This window comes from Corythoichthys intestinalis, chromosome 5 (genome assembly GCF_030265065.1).
Source record: "Corythoichthys intestinalis isolate RoL2023-P3 chromosome 5, ASM3026506v1, whole genome shotgun sequence".
Taxonomy (NCBI): Eukaryota; Metazoa; Chordata; class Actinopteri; order Syngnathiformes; family Syngnathidae; genus Corythoichthys; species Corythoichthys intestinalis.
Genome location: NC_080399.1, coordinates 44,898,010 through 44,915,690, shown reverse-complemented (window position 1 = coordinate 44,915,690; position 17,681 = coordinate 44,898,010). Strand labels below are relative to the sequence as shown.

At 40.6% G+C, this 17,681-nt stretch overlaps 1 protein-coding gene across 1 annotated transcript; it reads right to left on the bottom strand.

Moving 5' to 3' along the window:
- Positions 1-4,217: 4,217 nt before the first annotated feature.
- Positions 4,218-17,156, bottom strand: dldh (dihydrolipoamide dehydrogenase). Its single transcript, XM_057837933.1, has 14 exons — positions 17,024-17,156; positions 16,098-16,173; positions 15,897-15,976; positions 15,687-15,755; positions 15,504-15,573; positions 15,322-15,422; positions 15,107-15,250; positions 14,905-15,006; positions 14,631-14,821; positions 14,129-14,299; positions 13,805-13,994; positions 9,163-9,300; positions 8,990-9,079; positions 4,218-4,705 (listed from the first exon to the last, which is right to left on the bottom strand). Exons 1-14 carry the CDS (start codon positions 17,060-17,062, stop codon positions 4,640-4,642), a joined length of 1,527 nt encoding a protein of 508 aa, XP_057693916.1. The 5' UTR covers positions 17,063-17,156; the 3' UTR covers positions 4,218-4,639.
- Between the last annotated feature and the right edge of the window lie 525 nt (positions 17,157-17,681).

Genomic DNA, 17,681 nt, shown 5'->3' with positions numbered 1-17,681 from the left:
GCTAAAACAATCATCTATTATAACCTATAATAAGAATAACATTACCTGAATGAATCATGTCCACTTTCTAGCCCTCTGTTGTTTTTGTTCTCCTTTCGCGTGTCCTCTGCCTTCCCCGGAGCTTGAGTTTTCACCTGCAACACCAGCAAGAGTGCCACGCCTGCTCAGCACACACTGAAAGGTGTGTTCTTGTATTAGGGAAATGACAGGTCCACTGTCAACATGGAAAGGTGTTGATGACAAAAATTTTCAAACAAACAAAAAAAAGTTTTAGACTAATTACTGTACATCTGAAACCAAAGGTGTATTGACAAAACATTTTAAATTAGACGTGTTACACTTAAATTAGTTGTAACCTTGAGTGGTTTTCTTAAATTCTCTCAGGACTCAAATTATCTAGTGTAATTAGCAGGATTCTACTGTTTAGGGTATCAACCCCCGAAAGGCTGCTGGCCTGGATAACATCCCACGACGGGTACTGAAGGACTGTGCACAAAGATGTCTGGGGTGCTGAGGGACATCTTCAATGCCTCCCTGCAACAAACATCCGTCCCCACCTGTCTAAAGACTTCCATAATTATCCCCGTCCCAAAGAGTTCCACAGTGACATGCCTGAATGACTACTGGCCCATAGCCCTAACCCCAGTAGTCATGAAGTGTTTCAAGAGGCTGGTGATGGCCCACATCAAGGACTCCCTTGATACAGTATCACTGTGGACCCTCAAAAATACACGTACAGGAAAAACTCCACAGATGAGCTATCTCATTGGTGGTCCACACAGCCCTCACCGATTTGGAGGGCAGGAACTCATACCTCTGCCTGCTCTTGCTGGACTTTTCCTCAGCCATCAACACCATCAGGCCACAGCCCTGGTGCAGAAGCTCTCCAAACTTGGACTGAGTCCCACTTTGGGGAACTGGGTCCTGGATTTCCTGACCAACAGACTACAGACTGTCTTGATCCACAACACAGTCTCCTCCTCCATCACCCTCAGCACTGGCTCACCTTAGGGCTGTGTGTTGAGCCCCCTCCTGTTCACTCTACTGAGGTACGACTGCTCGGTGAGACACCCGAGCTGTCATATCGTCAAGTTTGCGGACGACACAGCAGTAGTGGGACACATCACTAACGATGATGAGTCCAAATACAGAGAGGAGGTGGAACACCTGGTGGAGTAGTGTAGAACTAACCTCTGCATCAAAGTGCAAAAGACTGAGGAGATGGTGGTGGACTTCAGGAGGGACAGATGCCCTCCCTCTCCCCTGTACATCAGAGGAGCGGTTGTGGAAGTGGTCTCAACTGGAGTACCAAAACTGCCCATCTGGTAAGGAAAGCCCACCAGCGCCTGCACTTCCTGAGGAAGCTGCGGGGAGCTGGACTCAGGAGCTCAATCCCCATGAGCCTCATAAGACAATAAAAATCCTCGAATGTCCAATAGAAGTGCAACAATTAATCGATTTACCTTCTTTGATCTTCTTCACCTTAAACTTTGTCTAAATTCTTGAAATTATAACATACACATTAATTCTCAGTTGTAGATATTATCAGATTCCTTCATATTTTTGTAAAGTCAAAGTAGGACATGAAAAAAAATCAGCTTTTACTTTGGCAAACAACAATTCACATTTTTGCCAATTTGCAGACATCTTACTCTCTGAACTAGCTTCTTATTAAGGCTGCAACAACTAATCGATAAAATTAGTTGCCAATGAATTTGATCATTGATATAGACTGCAGTTCAGTCAGGAAGCTATAATTAAATAGTTGGTCTTCATTGTTACTACAACATGCCTAAAACAACTTCAAGGAAAATTGAGTTGAAAAATTTTACATTTATCCGATTGATTTCTCGTTTAATTATTCGTCCGATTAGTTGATATAGTGTAAGATGTGCTCTAATGCTTTTGCATGCTAAGGTTAATAATGTGTGTTTAAAACTAATAGTTATAGCTACAGTCTTATTTAACAGTCTTAGGGCCTTACAAAAGAAAGAATGTGTCGCGGAAGGTCACATTCAACTGAAGGACAGATGCCCAGCTTGACCCAGAGGGGCAGATTTCCTGTTTTAGGTTTCTATTGCTGACCATAAAGTTTCAACACAATGAGACAAGACAAATAACTGCCCGCATTCTTTTCTCAAGATAACAGCTATTTCTCAAGATGTGAAACTCACACATGTATGTTGAAACTTTCTCACTTGTCAATAAAAGCTGTGCTCCTCAGGGTGAAAGTCAGAGAAGCTTGCTGCGAGCCACGCGCTCGCATCAACCTTTTTCTCCTGACGGCAGTCAGCATATCTCCTCCGTTCCTGGTCTGATCTTTCTCCCGTCCCTTCCTAGGTCTTTGTTGTTTTCTTAGTTCAAGTATTAAGTTTAGACCTAACATATAGAAATAATCATTAGTTGCAGACCTAATGTCCACTAAGTTTGGAGACAATTAGACCTGTGAGAAGTTATCAAACTAAAACATCTGGTTAAGATCGAGATTTTCTACTGCACTGTAAGTGACAAGTATATGAAAGTACATAACAGGAATTTTAAAATGAGGTGTTTCAGTGTTTCTTGCAGTTTACCTTCTTTGTGGTATCATAAACTAAGGACATATCCCGTGTCAAACTACCACACCAAAGTAATGTGAAATGGAGGATGGCTATGGGAAAAACTAACCAATCAATAATCCCTATGGTCAACATGAAGATTTTCTTGCCGCTTTCCGAGCAGAAGAGGTAGTGATTGCTGACATCTTCCAAGATTGCGCACATATTTGTCAGCAACTGGGAAGTTTTTTTTGCCATTGCAGAATACTGTGATTGTCCACTACAGTAGATGGCAAGAGTATTCTAATTGCATGGGTGTGGTCAGGAGGCATTAGTTCTGTGTATGGTTTGTATGGACCAAGCATTAGCTCACAGAATAACATGGAATATAAAAAGTGCAGTGAACTGAACTTTGAAGAAATAAAAAATATTGTCAAGGATGAAAATAAAAGACATCGAGGTATGGATTATGGGACAAATGAAAGTCTTCCAAAAGACCAGGAAATTTGACAAAGTCTTTGTTGTGCTTGGCTTCACTGTGACTACAGTGGGAAATGAGGGAAGACTGTTGTGCGTCTAAAAATATTGGCAGTAGACAGCATGAAGCCAAATACATACAGTATATGCAGGGCCGGCCCAGCATATACGCAGACTATGCAGCTGCTTAGGGCCCCTGACCACCAGGGGGCCCCCAATCTGGCAATTGTTTAATTTGTGTTCTATTTTGTTTAGTACAGTTTGCTTTATTTGACCTTTGTGAGTTTTAAGACTTGATTACAAGCTTAAAAAAAGATAAAAGTTCCTCCTTAACTTCTTTCTGTCCTCTTTTAGAAAAAAGGTTTGGCGCCATCTACTGTAAGTACTGACAATCATTTGGGGTGAGACGTTTGAAGTATGCAGTGCAACAAAATCTGATTAATATACAAATATGGACGTATGGGTTGGATTGCATGTATGGATTTCACAGTACATGGTGACAAAATGGTGGGCCAAAAGTATGTGCCCCTTTGCATTATTTTGCTTAGGGCCCCCAAATGGCCTGGGCCGGCCCTGAGTATATGCAGAGATTAAGGAGGGGCCGAAGGGGCATAGCCCCCTCCTGGTGGCCGAAAATGTCATTGCATGTAATTGACTTTCCAACATATGAATTTAAAATTGACTGTCGGTAAAATATTGTCTATAAAAGTTTTAAAGTGATAAAACAAACAACAGAAATGAATGAAATGAACCAAAAAAATATTCTTTATAATGGATCAAAATTATTTTTCGAACACATCATGTGACTAGCACCTTCGAGAAGGCCATTTGCTTTGCATAGCGAAAACCACCTGAGGACAGATTCCGGCTGGAATATTCAGTCAAAAAGAATGCGGTGTCTACTTCTCCACTAGGTAAGACAGAAAAATGCGTGCGCTCACACACGCATGCACACACACAAACACAGCTGGGATGCCAGAGTATGTACGGAAATTGGCTAAGCTACTATCCGAGCATACATCTTTTAAGATAATTTTACTGCGAAACTGTGTTTCAGGGTCATCAACATGTTTTGCCCCCCCACCCACCCCCGCCACAAAGGTCAAACTCCCCGTATGAGTAAAATAAAAACTCAATATAGGAAAATATGTTCATTAAATCCCAAAAAGTGTTTTTTAATATGATACATAAAAAAGAGACAAGTTGACAGCATGATGTATTTATTTGTATTTGTAACTGGGATAAATGTCCTATAAGCCAAAGAAGTGCTGGCTAACGTGACACTTGCTAAGTGCCATTGTACAGGACATGAAATAAATAAACGCAGCATGGTAGCAAGAGAGATACAAACGTTTTACGCTTGGAACGAACGGTTTGACAGATGTTCGTGCTTGCCAACACGACCAAAAATACTATGTCCCGCTGTAGAAGAAGAAAAAAAAAAAAAAAAAAGATAATAATCATCTGCCGATTGGAAATCGTTCTATTGAATATGTAAATGAAAATGTAGGTTATAGGAGTCGTATGTATTCTGGAATCCGAGTTTTTAAGTGGGAGGTTCCTGGTGTTGCAATCTTCCGTTTCTGCCGCTTGTGACATCAAGATGAAGAAAAAGATAAGGAAGCTCAGAAGTTGATGGCCTTGCCAAAGGAGGCGGCCAGGTTGGCTTCTCTGAATGCTTCTGATACAGTCTGAAAAAAAAACGCATGTATTAAAGGGGAGCTCTTTTTTACAATTTTTTTTCACAGGTGGCTTAACACATTTGATTTCCCAAAATTGGCACCAAAAAAAAAAAAAAAAACAGTTCATCACACATTTTTACAGCATATTTCTTGCCATGGCCCTCATTTGGATCCAATTTTTGTTGTTGTTTGGTTCTAGTTTCAATAAGCAATTTATACCATATTTGTCTAAAAGACAACATTCCATTTTAGTTCTTGTCTGACTTTAGTCAACTATCTAGCCAAAATAATTTGGCGAAAAATATAGTCTAGTTTTACTCTGAGTCTACCCTAGACTTTCTCCAACCAGTTTTGTATTTCAGATGGAAATTCTTATTAGTCTCAGTCATATTTTAAATATTTCTTTACTACATTTAGCCAACGAAAACTTTTCGGTCTTGGTGTAGTCAGGTTACTCAACTAATGAATTATATGTACTGTACAGTGATCCCTCGCTACTTCGCGCTTCAAACTTCGCGCCCTCAGTCCATGGCTGATTTTTTTTTTTAAATTAAAAAAAACAATAATAAATGCAGTATTTTATAGAGCTGTCTCAATCCGATCATGTAGTTCCTCACTCTTGCTCCTGTCAGGTCAGGCAGTGCAATGGAGTTTCTTATTAAAGTTAACGATGATTGACAGACGGTTAAGGTTTGATTTTGCTAGAGACGCTTACTTCAAAGCGCCGCATGTGTCAATCGTCGTTTAACTTGTTAAACAGTTACTGTGGCAACTCTGAAAGTGAGCAGCTTGAGCGGATTTGAGTGGACTCATTCAATTAAGCATTTAATAAAGACAAGCATTTTTCTACTTTATTCTTGTTAAAAAATAATTCGGTGGGACAGTAACATGTTTAAAACTTATCATAATTATTACATTTGACATGCTTGAAAACCATTTATTCAAATATATTTATACATAAAAGTATTTGTTTTTGTTATTTTTAAATTGGGGGAAAAAAGTGAAAAAAAAACATGTCATATATATCTTTCCAATGCTAAATCTGGTGGGGGGGTCTACTTCGCAGTTTTTCACTTATCACAGCGGGTTCTGGTCCCCATTAACTGCGAAAAACGAGGGATCACTTTAATAAAATCTCTTAAATATAATCTTGACAAGACAGCATGTTGAGAAATGGAAAGGCTTTTGCAATCATAACAAGCATAAAAATACTGTAGCTTATCAACCACATGAAAAACACCCACCTTGGTTCTGAAAAGATATTGTACATATTGAAACGCAAAACAGTGATCAATATTGTTAAATGCCATTTGGTTTGAAAGAATGGCTTTCATTTAAATGTCTGAAATTCATCCCCTGGTTGTGATTTGTATTACTGTATGTGCATCAACTGAATTGCAACTTATCAGTGATAAGTACACAGGGAGAACAATATTTCCTACATGACACCTTCTTTTTTTTCGTTTTTATATATAACAAAATATTCCGGTGTCAGTCGTAGGGATGTCCCGATCACATATTTTTGCACCTGAGTCATAGTCACCTGATTTTGAGAATCTGCTGATACCCAAGAGTGTTGTTTAAAAAAAAAAAAAAAAAAAAAAAAAAAAGTTTTAAACATGTTACTATCCCACCGTTTCGCCTTCATAATGTGAATCATTTCTATACAAGAATAACATAGAAAAATGCTTGTCTTTATTAAACGCTTCATTGACTTCACTCAAATCCGCTCACGCTGCTGAGAACAGCCCCTCACTTACTCTCACAAGGAGTTGCCAAAGCACACTACAGTTAGAGTTTAAAGAAACACTAGGTAACTTCAGTTTTGGTCGATTTTAGCGACGCCGGTGGACAAAAGCGGGGGTGTTTTGCCTTAAGGAAGACTGCGTTTCCCATGAGGACCAGCGCACACCCGCATAGCGTCGTAAAATCATGATCTTTTGGTCGCCTGCAGATGGATTAAATGACATTTTTGTTTCCAACGGCTGTGTGAAGGATGAATAGTAATAAGGAAATGAATCCAGTCTTGGTGAAACAAAATGGTGGTTGGCAACCGGGTGGCTTAGTGTGACTAACACCTCCACCCCATCCGAACTCATCAGCGCTGACGAGTTCGGTTGGGGAGGGGCCTCACGCCAGCGAGTGAAAGTTAGGCCGATGTTTATTCTTGAGTATCCTTTTATTCCTGGTAGCCTCTCTTCTTTTTTCCTCCTCAGACTCAGTGTCTCCTTTGTTGCCCTGCCAGCTTTGCAGAATTGGCGCGAAAGCGTTCACATAAACTTCCGTCTTTATTATGAAAGGGGGAAGTGACGTATGCCTTAAGGCAGTCAGCACATTTGTAGTTTTTTTTGTGTGGCAGAATTCCTGCCACCCTCCTCAAAGTTAATTAGTGCTGGTGAAAGCAATACAGACCCATCAAGATATAAAAGTATCATTCAACTAGTTGTTGGTAGTCATATCATCACAAATGTTATGAAAATATTTTAAAAAGGTTGGAACATTACCCAATGTTGCTTTAACAAGCTAAACAATGACACATTTGCACCCCTTTGGTGGTAGCGCTACCAAGCTTCTCTGGCAAGATCAAAGCAATTCCCCCGTCAATCATCGTTAACTTTAAATTGCTAACTCCAGGACACTGCTGACCAAGAAAAGCAGCAGGAGGGACAGCGAGATGCTGTATGAGCATGAAGCAGAAAAATACATTTTTTCAAATTAAAAATCCGATCTTTTCCTCCAAATTCCGATCCACAGAAAAATGGCGCAATCGGCCCAATTGCCAATCACGTGACCGCATCGGGACATCCCTAGTCAGGACTCAGTAGTTTGCAAAATAAGAAATTCTTTTTCCACATCATATTTGAATAAAATATAGTATTGAGCAGTGGTGCAACGGATCATGATTGGTCCGAGATCCGTTCGGATCGACGTCATCGGTTCGGTTCACGTGACCCGCGGATTGATTTCTGAGAAAAAAAATTGTGCTCCGGCCGCACACACTTGTGTAGAGTGGAGAAAGGGGAGGAGAGTGCACAGTGCAGACATGGCAAGCGGAAGAAAGGAGGAGCTTCGACGCCCCGCTACACTTAAATCCCCTGTATGGGCGCATTTTGGTTTCCCTGTCAAGTATGATGACAAAGGAAAAAGGTCAGTGGACAAAACCGCGACAGTGTGTACGCATTGTGGCATAAGAAAGCCATATGACAGCGGAAACACATCCAGTATGTTCACGCATTTGTAGCGACATCACCCGGGTGTTTTACTGACCGAAGATATAACAAAAGCTGGCAAACAACCGCTCATCACCGAGGCATTTAAGCAGCCTCTTCCTGCACAATCCGACCGGGCTAAAGCCATCATTAAAGCTATCGGTGTTTTTATAGCTGCAGACATGAGACCATATTCAGTTGTTCAAAACGAGGGCTTTAAATACATTTCGAAAGTGCTTGAGCCACGCTACGACATCCCATCGCACACACACTTTAGTGAAAAGATTGTGCCAAATCTCTACGAGGGAGAAAAGACAAACGTTGTAAATGAACTATCCCGGACGTCAACTGTTGCGCTCACGACGGACGGGTGGATGTCCAGCGGAATGGAGAGTTGTGTGACGATAACCGCTCACTTTATCACACCAGAGTGGGAGATGAAAAGTCCAGTGTTGCAGACAATCCCCCTCTACGAGAGTCACACAGGCACTCATCTTGCGCAGGTAACCGACACAAGCAGTGGAAGAATGGAAGATACGGAGGCCCAGTACTAATATCCCAGTAACAACTGATAATGCAAAAAAATCAAATAAATGCAGTGAGTGAGGCAGGACTGGGTCCATAAATAGGGTGCTTTGCACATGTAGTTTCAATTTCAGTTTTCAATAAACAAAAATTATATTGTCTTGTTTTTTTTTTTTTTGTTTTTTTTTTTTTTTTTGCTTTTCGCTGATCCGAAAAATGATCCGTGACTCTTGATCAGAGGAACGATCCGATCCGTGAGTTTTGTGATCCGTTGCACCCCTAGTATTGAGCCATGAAGATATATTGCCCAGCAGTAGCTTATGTGTATTTTTTGTTTTGACTACACAACATATAACGCAAGGTTAAAAAAAAAAAAAAAGGGGTGCCTATATATAATGTATATAGGCCCCCTTTAAATCGCATATTGAATTAAGTTATTTTTGAAAAGTGGATCAAGGTTATGCAGAGAAGAACTAAATTTGGATAAAAAACAGAAGTCAATTTTCCTTATATGGTCAAACTTAGCACTGGATGCCAGCTGATTTCAGCCAGGACGTACCGGGTGGGCGTGGCAAACTCTGGCGACGTCCTCGCACGATGCGCCGTACTCCATAGCGAGGGCCGCCTCGTTGATCATCTCTCCTGCTCCCTACGGGCACACAACAAAGTAGCATTAATGAAAGAGGTAGCGAAGGACACAGCGTGAACTGAGCGTGCCGGGAGAAGTCTTACTGTTCCAACGATGTGAGCACCCAACATCCTGTCAGTCTCCTTGTGGCTAAGGATCTTGACCAAGCCGTCCGTGTCTGCGTTGGTTTTGGCACGGCTGTTGGCGGCGAACGGGAATTTGCCCACTTTGTAGGGTACACCCTGAACAGCGTCAACGATACGCTTGGATCAGTCATTTTAACCATAAAAGTCCACGAGGACATGCCAGCATACTACAAAACACATTTTTTCACAATAAAATTATGAACAATTGTTATGGACTAAACCTTTAAAGAGCATATGACACGAGAAAAAAAGTCTTAAATGGCATTATTATGTGAATTAGAATCATATTTTGAGACGATTCGACTTTATACAACAATTTAGAAAAGCACAGATGACGAGAAATTAGTCTTTTAATCTGCCGGTTAGCCACGCCTACCATTATAGGGCTTTAGCGTCCCCAACAGGTGGATGACGTCAGCGGTAGCCTGGGCTCATCGGTTTTACTATTCAGCCCACTGAGGGGGAATTATTCAGAAAGAGGAAAACGCAACGAAGAGAGCCACAAAATGTCATTGTTTCAGTCTCTCTACTCCAATATTTTTACAGGATATTCTTTTTATCCAAGTATTTTTCCCCAATAGCTATATAAATGGCTTGAGACGGACCAGTCAGCCCGTCGAGGGGGAACTACTCACAACGAGGAAAACGCGACGAAGAGAGCGGCAAAATGTCATTGTTTCTGTCTCTTTACTTCAATATTTTTACAGGATATTCTTTTTATCCAAGTATTTTCCCCAATAGCTATACAAATGGCTTGAGAAGGACCAGTCAGCCCGTCGAGGGGTAACTATTCACAACGAGAAAAACGCGACGAAGAGAGCGGCAAAATGTCATTGTTTCTGTCTCTTTACTTCAATATTTTTACAGGATATTCTTTTTATCCAAGTATTTTCCCCAATTGCTAAATAAATGGCATGTTCATGACAAATAACAGTTTTGTGCTGAATGGAATATGAAATAATAAAAATGCATTTATTCAGGACGACATGGCAAAATTACTCCATAATGGTCAAAAATGTCGACTTCACCTTTACTGTCGCACCTCCCGAACGATATTTTATGACACCTAAATCGGACATATGTCCGGCTTCGGAGAATGTAAACAAACCAGAAGCCGTGACAGCTAGCCGACATGCTAACCCGAACCGAGTGATGTTTCAAAGTCTTCGAAGTGGAAAATCACACATAACTATCCTGGATTATTTGACATGACGACCCGGTTGTCGATTGTCTTAGTGGATCAGCAAACCGCCCGGCGGAGAGCAATTTACAGTTCGTTCCCCGGAGGAGGGTGGCTGTATTTGTTGTGCAGCTAACATGCTGCTGCTAATGCGCATTAGGAGAGCTTTTTACATGCCTATCAATGATCAAACGTAAGTAGTCCTTCATTTAAAGGAAGTTTCTAGTGTTTACTTTGTAATCGCTGTATTCGTATTTGACATAATATAAAACAAGATGTTTACTCACTTCCTCGTCAGTCCAATGTTCCCACAGTAAATATCCACAGTAAATGGGAACCTTTTGAAACTCCAAAAAGGCTCACACGCCTCTCCCTCATACAGAATGATTTTTCTGCAGCCGTTTGGCTGGCGTGATGCGAAAAATAAACGTATTAATCTGCAAAATCAGCTGAATCCTTTGTCCTCATACACAACAGTACACTGTAGCGTGAAGAGGACGTCTTCTACCGTACACGTCACAGCACCCTCCTCCTCAATGCAAGACCGAAGCCGGAAGTCACTCATTTTCATGGCGCGGGATTCAAAAAACTAAATAAAAATAGCGATCGCTTCCACACACATCCAAGCGGCCCATATCATTCAGGGGCATAAAATACCGCGTGTATTATGAAATAAACATGCTTTTTCATGTCACAGGCACTTTAAGGCAGGGGTTTTTCCTGTGAGGGCCACATAACTCTTCCCTTCTCTAATGAGGCTCCGGGGTCATTATGTAACAGAAAAAGTGTGACGATTGCAGGAGTGCCCAAATGTAAAAATTTATTGTTTTTCAGAAAGCCACAATCAAATAACCCTTCTGGATTCTTCACAGAACAAAAGTAAATAAAATAAAAATAATATAATATAATAATAACACTATTAATTAAATAGATAATAACCAAATGACCCTCTCTGGGTTCTTCACAGAAAAAGCCAGGAAATAACACAAGTATAAAAAATAAATAAATTAATTAATTAAAAAATTGTTCAGGGGGCCGGACCAAAATTTGGAGGAGGGCCGTATCCGGCCCGTGGGCCGGATAGTTTGGGGAACCCAGCTTTAAGGGAATTATTTATTCATTGTGAATTTTATACACCGACAACTTCAAAGAATGAAGGGCTCCATACTATTTCTGGCATTTTGATGTCAGTACAATTTGACACAGGGCAAATGCGACCATTTTTTGTTGTTGTTGCTGCTGTTGATAAAACCCGGTTGCTGACAAGATAAGTTAGCTGATTAAGTAGTTATCAATAATCTAGTGAAAATGAGAGAAAATGTGAATATTTACTTCGCAGGTCAAATGACATTGTGCGCCCCAAGTTTCCTGCTTGCATGTCAAATTCACGGTTGGGGGGGCCACAATGCTCCTAAAGCATAATAAAAATAAATCTAAAAATTTGGTCTGCAGTGTCTCATTTTAAAAAATTGGATTCATCCAAAAGAGGGGGGGGGGGGGGGTGTTGTTTGCGGCCAACACTAACAAATTAATCCAAAGCATTCTTATCCTATTTGTTCTTCTCAGTGTGTGTAACAGTACACTAAAATATAATTTCAGTTGGTTTTTGAAGTGCTCGGTTCGGTTCATTTTCAGTATAAAAAAAAGGCAGGAAAATGTTTACAATGCTTTTAATTAAACTATAGAATTTGTGTAAATAAATAATATAGGGCTGTCAAAATTATCGCGTTAACGCGCGGTAATTAATTTTTTTAATTAATCTTGTTAAAATATTTGGCACAATTAACGCACATGTCCCGCTCAGACAGTATTCTGCCTTTTGGTAAGTTTCACGGCAAGGCTTTTTGTGCTGTCTAACAGTGAACTCTTGTGGTCGCGACATGGTTTATTTTTTTCTTGCCAGTTCAATATGGCTGCACGACGTCTCGGGCTGATGCCTACGTTGTAATGTTGTGCTTATATGATCCTTGGACAAGATTTGTCCGTAAGTATGGTTGTTGTAAAGAAAGTACATATTATGTTAGTAAGCGAAATGTTCTATTTTTTGTATGAGACGCTTTTTGTTTATGTTTCGTGAACCTGTATAGCGTGCTAAGCTAACGTTGTTGCTAATGCAATGCTTGTGTACTTTTTTTTTTGTAGTTTTATGGCGGTCTAAAGAGGACAATGGCTTGAGGCTATTTTATTAATAAATCAGATGAAAAAGGAAGAAGTCTGATTATTAAGGCGTCGTTCACTAGCTGTCTAGCTTTGGAAAAAGTAGACGCTTCGGAGTGAGGACAGCATAGACAGATTTAAATGACAGTAGAGTGAATTGCCCACTACAGTCCTTATGTACCGTATGTTGAATGTACAGTGGGGAGAACAAGTATTTGATACACTGCCAATGGGTATCAAATACTTGTTCTCCCCACTGTATATATCCATCTTGTGTCTTATCTTTCCATTCCAACAATCTATTTTACAGAATATATATATAATTTACAGAAAAATATGGCATATTTTATAGATGGTTTGAATTGCGATTAATTACGATTAATTAATTTTTAAGCTGTAATTAACTCGATTAAAAATTTTAATCGTTTGACAGCCCTAAAATAATACCCTTTGTGGGTGATATGTCAAATAAATTATACTCAAGTTACACAAGTTCTTAAAACATAATTAAAACTATCGTAAGAATTATAAAATCTTAAAATTATGAATAAACAAGCAAAACTAAGCTTTGACTCCTTACCAGCAAGAAATTGAAAACGACAAATATAATTATCCAAGTTTTTAAAAAAATTGATGGAGATGTCCTCATTTTCTGCTGAAAGCACATGTTTCTTCGACAATATCATTGTTGGAATGTGCCGTATCAAGTGGGTTAAAAATAAAATATCCGTCCAGCAGTGTCGATATAACTTTGGATTTATCAACCTGCTTTTGTCCATTGGTAAGTTTAACGGGGAAGCCAAAAAGTGTTCCCCGCGCTGCCAGCAGTTGTCACACATCCTGCCGGGCGCAACCTGGGTGTTCACTGCAACACCGCCAGCTGCTCCGGACAGGCCTGCCTATCAGTGGTGACGTAAAAGGTAGCCCTGAGCGTCTGACACTTAAGGCGTCCGTTCGGAAACCCCGCCAGTTGGTTCCTCACATTGTGCTTAGCTTGCGCTAATAATAAATTTTATGTGGAAAAAATTGCATAAAACAAAACCGAATCGGTATGTAAGTGAACCGGACCGAACTGAGAATGCAAAACCAAAACAGTTAAATACATCCACGTGAACCGTGACACCCTTTAACACGTACTGTATGATGTTATTACGAATCCTACTTTTTAAAATCTGCTATCTAATGGGAAAATCGTACACAATTTTGGCAGTGGTTCTGATGACAAAGTTAACAGGAAGTCATTTAGTACGCTCGAAGGCCAACCTCTTCCTTGAGCTGCTCCTCGGTCTTGCCCACCCAAGCCACCTCTGGGTGAGTGTAGATGACAGATGGCACACAGTTATAGTCTATATGCACGGCGCCGCCCGCCATGCCTTCCACACAGATGATGCCCTCGTCCTCAGCCTTATGCGCCAACATGGGCCCCGCCACCACATCCCCAATGGCATGGATGCTGGGAAAAAGATGAGGACAATACATTGACATCGTCATTGTGAGATGGACATGACGGAAAAAACATTATTTTTTAGTCTAAACCCGCGCCCAGCCCTCGATTGTTGCTTGCAACATAATCATCAAGACACTTACCTAGGGACGGTAGTCTGAAAGCGGTTGTTGACGGGAATACGCCCCCTGTTGTCAAGCTCTATGCCCACGGTTTCTAGGCCCAGGTCGTGAGTGTACGGTCGTCGGCCGATGCACACCAGCAGCACGTCGCACGTTAGTGTCTCGTTCTTGCCGCCAGCCGCTGCCTCCACGCTAAAACCACATTAACTCAATTCCAACGTTCATCGAATCCATTATATATACACACAACATTAATGTTTTTTAAAGTGTCAACATTTTTTCAGAAAATGTGTATTCTATTAGCTCAATTTGTTTATTTGGCTCCACTGCCTTGAATTATTAAAAATTAAACTTACCATCTATTATACCATTTTTCTAAACATGTTTTAGGCTTTTACTAAGGTAGTAATTCAGTATTGAGATTAGGAACACTTGAGGTACCACTGCACTTTACTCAAGTGTCATGACAACAACAGCACCAAAAGCATTAGGGATGCGCGGCAGGTCAGTGAGCACTACTCACGCCACATCCATCTTTCCGTCAGGCCTCCGGGTAGCGCCCAACACTTTGGTTCCTAGCTTGAATTTGAGGCCCTGCTTCTGGAGGATGCGCTGGAAGTTCTTTGAGATCTCCATGTCGATGCCCATACCGCCCACATGGCTGACAAATTCCACAGCCGTCACCTTGGCGCCTAGACGCTGCCACACAGACCCCTTCGGGGGATGGGAAAACAAAGAATATCAGAGGCATTACGTTGACTAACAAGGTGTCAGGTGACTGCGGAGACACCGCCCACCAGTTCTACTCCGATGACTCCGGCGCCGATCACGATCATCTCTTCTGGAACTTTTTTCAAGGACAGCGCACCAGTCGATGACACAATTGTTTCCTCGTCAATCTGCCAAACCAATAACAAACAACACATTTTACTTTTTACTAATCAGACCTTTCATAGGGTATCTTTTATCTTACATTGTGTATGTGAGTGGGAGACACACCTGAATTCCAGGGAATGGTGTGACCTCAGAGCCAGTGGCGATGAGAATGTTCTTGGTGTTGATGACTTGCTGGCTGCCATCAGCTGTCAAGGCGGTCACCTGGTTCTTTCCCGTCACCTTGCCGAAGCCGTTGACGTGGGTCACCTGACAGGAGAGGACCCATGACACGAGTCCTAACAAAAGTGGTGAGCAGGCAAGAGGAAAAGAGGCCCTACTTTGTTCTGTTTGAAGAGATGTGCAATGCCCCCAGTGAGCGCTTTGACTGCCCCGCTTTTCTGAGACATCATCTTCTCAAGGTTCAGCGAGATGCCGGAAACTGTAAAAGTAACGACAAATTGGCAGGATTTATTATGGGCCACCACTCGGGCTTCTTTATGACGTCATCCTTTCACCCTACTTTCGATGCCCCTGCTCTCAAAGTCTTTGCCGTGAGCCAAGTGGTACAAGTATGAATTGTTCAGAAGAGCCTGTGTACACACATTTCCTCGCATTCAACACAAATATGGATACTTTGTATTATCAAACATACATGCTAAGACAAAATATAACTTAACGAAATGCAAAACTGAGAAGGTCTTACTTTGGAGGGGATGCAGCCCACATTGAGGCAGGTTCCACCCAGCGTGGCATTCTTCTCCACACAAACTGTCTGTCAAAGCAACAAGATCTTATTAGCCTGTCCCCCTTGAAAAAAGTGCATTGCTACTACTACAACAACAAAGAACAAAATACTGTGGACTACTACAAAAGTGTGTCAGCAAAACACAGAACATTTGAGTCATCTTTTTACCTTGAAGCCGAGCTGCGCAGCTTTGATAGCCGCGACATAGCCTCCCGGACCGGACCCGACCACTGTAACGTCTGCATCGACTGTGCACAGGCAACAAAAATTCAGAAAACTTCAAAAAACACAAAGCCCATTATAGCAACTTTAACTCAGATACTTTGTCAGGTGTTACACATTTTACAGGAACTGATTGTGTTATCTTACTCGCTGCTTTGTCAGCATACGTTCGAACCGACAAAACTGCCGCACCATGTAGCTTGCATGGGAACTGATGACTCCGCTATGTGGTGACAACAACAAAAAATTAGAAATGATGTCAAGTGACCCACACTGAAAGAAAATCATCTGAAACTAAACCTTTTATCATTTTCTAAAAGTGCTACTAACTAGCCATGCTTGATATTTGAACTGTAAAAATGTATACAAAACTATAGCCATCGTCTACACAAAACTGAGCACACTTGTGTAATAAGTGTCAACTTAAAACAAATCTTATGGTTTTATCATGACACCAGTGACTAAATAGGAATAGTAATTTTAATAAGACATTGCTAAAGAGGGTAAACCGAATGCATATATAACATAATACAGTATATTCAAGTGTTAATAAGATGAGTATTTGGTCCAAGCAGCCTTACACAACACATTGGATAACATTAGCTTAGCCATGTTAGCCTCTGCGCAAGTTGTCAGATGGACTACATGTCATTTTTTTTTTTTTGTGTATCAATTCTTGTGAATCATTGTGTCACAAATTGATCAAACCGCATTGAAAATTTTGGACAAAGTGCGTATAAATAACTGATTCAACGTTCTCGTTGAGACAAAAACAATGCGAGCGCTCGTTAACTTTCTGGAAAAGCTTTTAAAACAGTTTAATAACCATCTGCGTACTCCGAATAGAGCCGATCAAACACAAAAAACGGGAACAATATAGTAATTTACATTACAGTTAGTATTTTGTCTGATGAAACGTCCAGAATAAAGAATACTACATTTTCCCTATGACGTCTTGTGTTATTAGCCGACAAGCTAAGCGGGCGGGCGCACCAGAAAAGCAAACCACAAAAAACAATCCTCCGCCAACGACAACAAGTGCAGTTGGTCAGGTTAGCATGTGGACTCCTTACCGTGGCGAGAGTTCGATATAACTGTGTCCAAGTATGCATTTTGTTGGCGTGCCCTCACGTCAAAGGTAAGTTGTTTCACCTCCAGAAGGCCCACCAAACCTGCCAAGGACTCCTGACAGTGCGGCGCAGGAATATGACGTCAGTGGCCACCGGCGAAAAGGCAACTTTTTTTTTTTTTTTTTTTTTTAAATTGACAAACAACAACAAACATTACAACATAAATGGCATGGTACAATGTTAAACAACTTTAAAAGCAACAGACAAGCCTAGAGAATAATCATGTACATAATATCAAAAATTACAATCACATAAAAAAAAGAGAAATGGAGGAAAGAAGAAAAAAAAAAGACATACAAAATAAATAATAGTAAAAATAAATGATAGTAAAAGAAAAAGACTAGGGTCTACTAGCTTTAATAACGGTTTTAAATAAACATATTCTATGTTGTATTTGTTATCTGAAAGGGGGAAAAAAGAAAACCACCCCAACATCTCAGAAAATGTGATGTCAGCAGAATGTAGAATTCTGTGATATTGGTGGATAAAACATTTTGTTCAGTACAATTAATTTGACTCCGTGAAATATGTAGCAAAAACACTACCTACAAATAAATGAATAACAAATTTGCTTTACAAAGTATATTCATTTTGTCCAAAT

Coding starts and splice junctions, on each gene's coding strand:
- dldh (XM_057837933.1), bottom strand. CDS start 17,062: ATGCATACTTGGACACAGTTATATCGAACTCTCGCCACG. Junction 15,756..15,896: donor CTGCGCAGCTCGGCTTCAAG/GTAAAAAGATGA, acceptor TTGCTTTGACAG/ACAGTTTGTGTGGAGAAGAA. Junction 14,822..14,904: donor GAGTCATCGGAGTAGAACTG/GTGGGCGGTGTC, acceptor CATCCCCCGAAG/GGGTCTGTGTGGCAGCGTCT.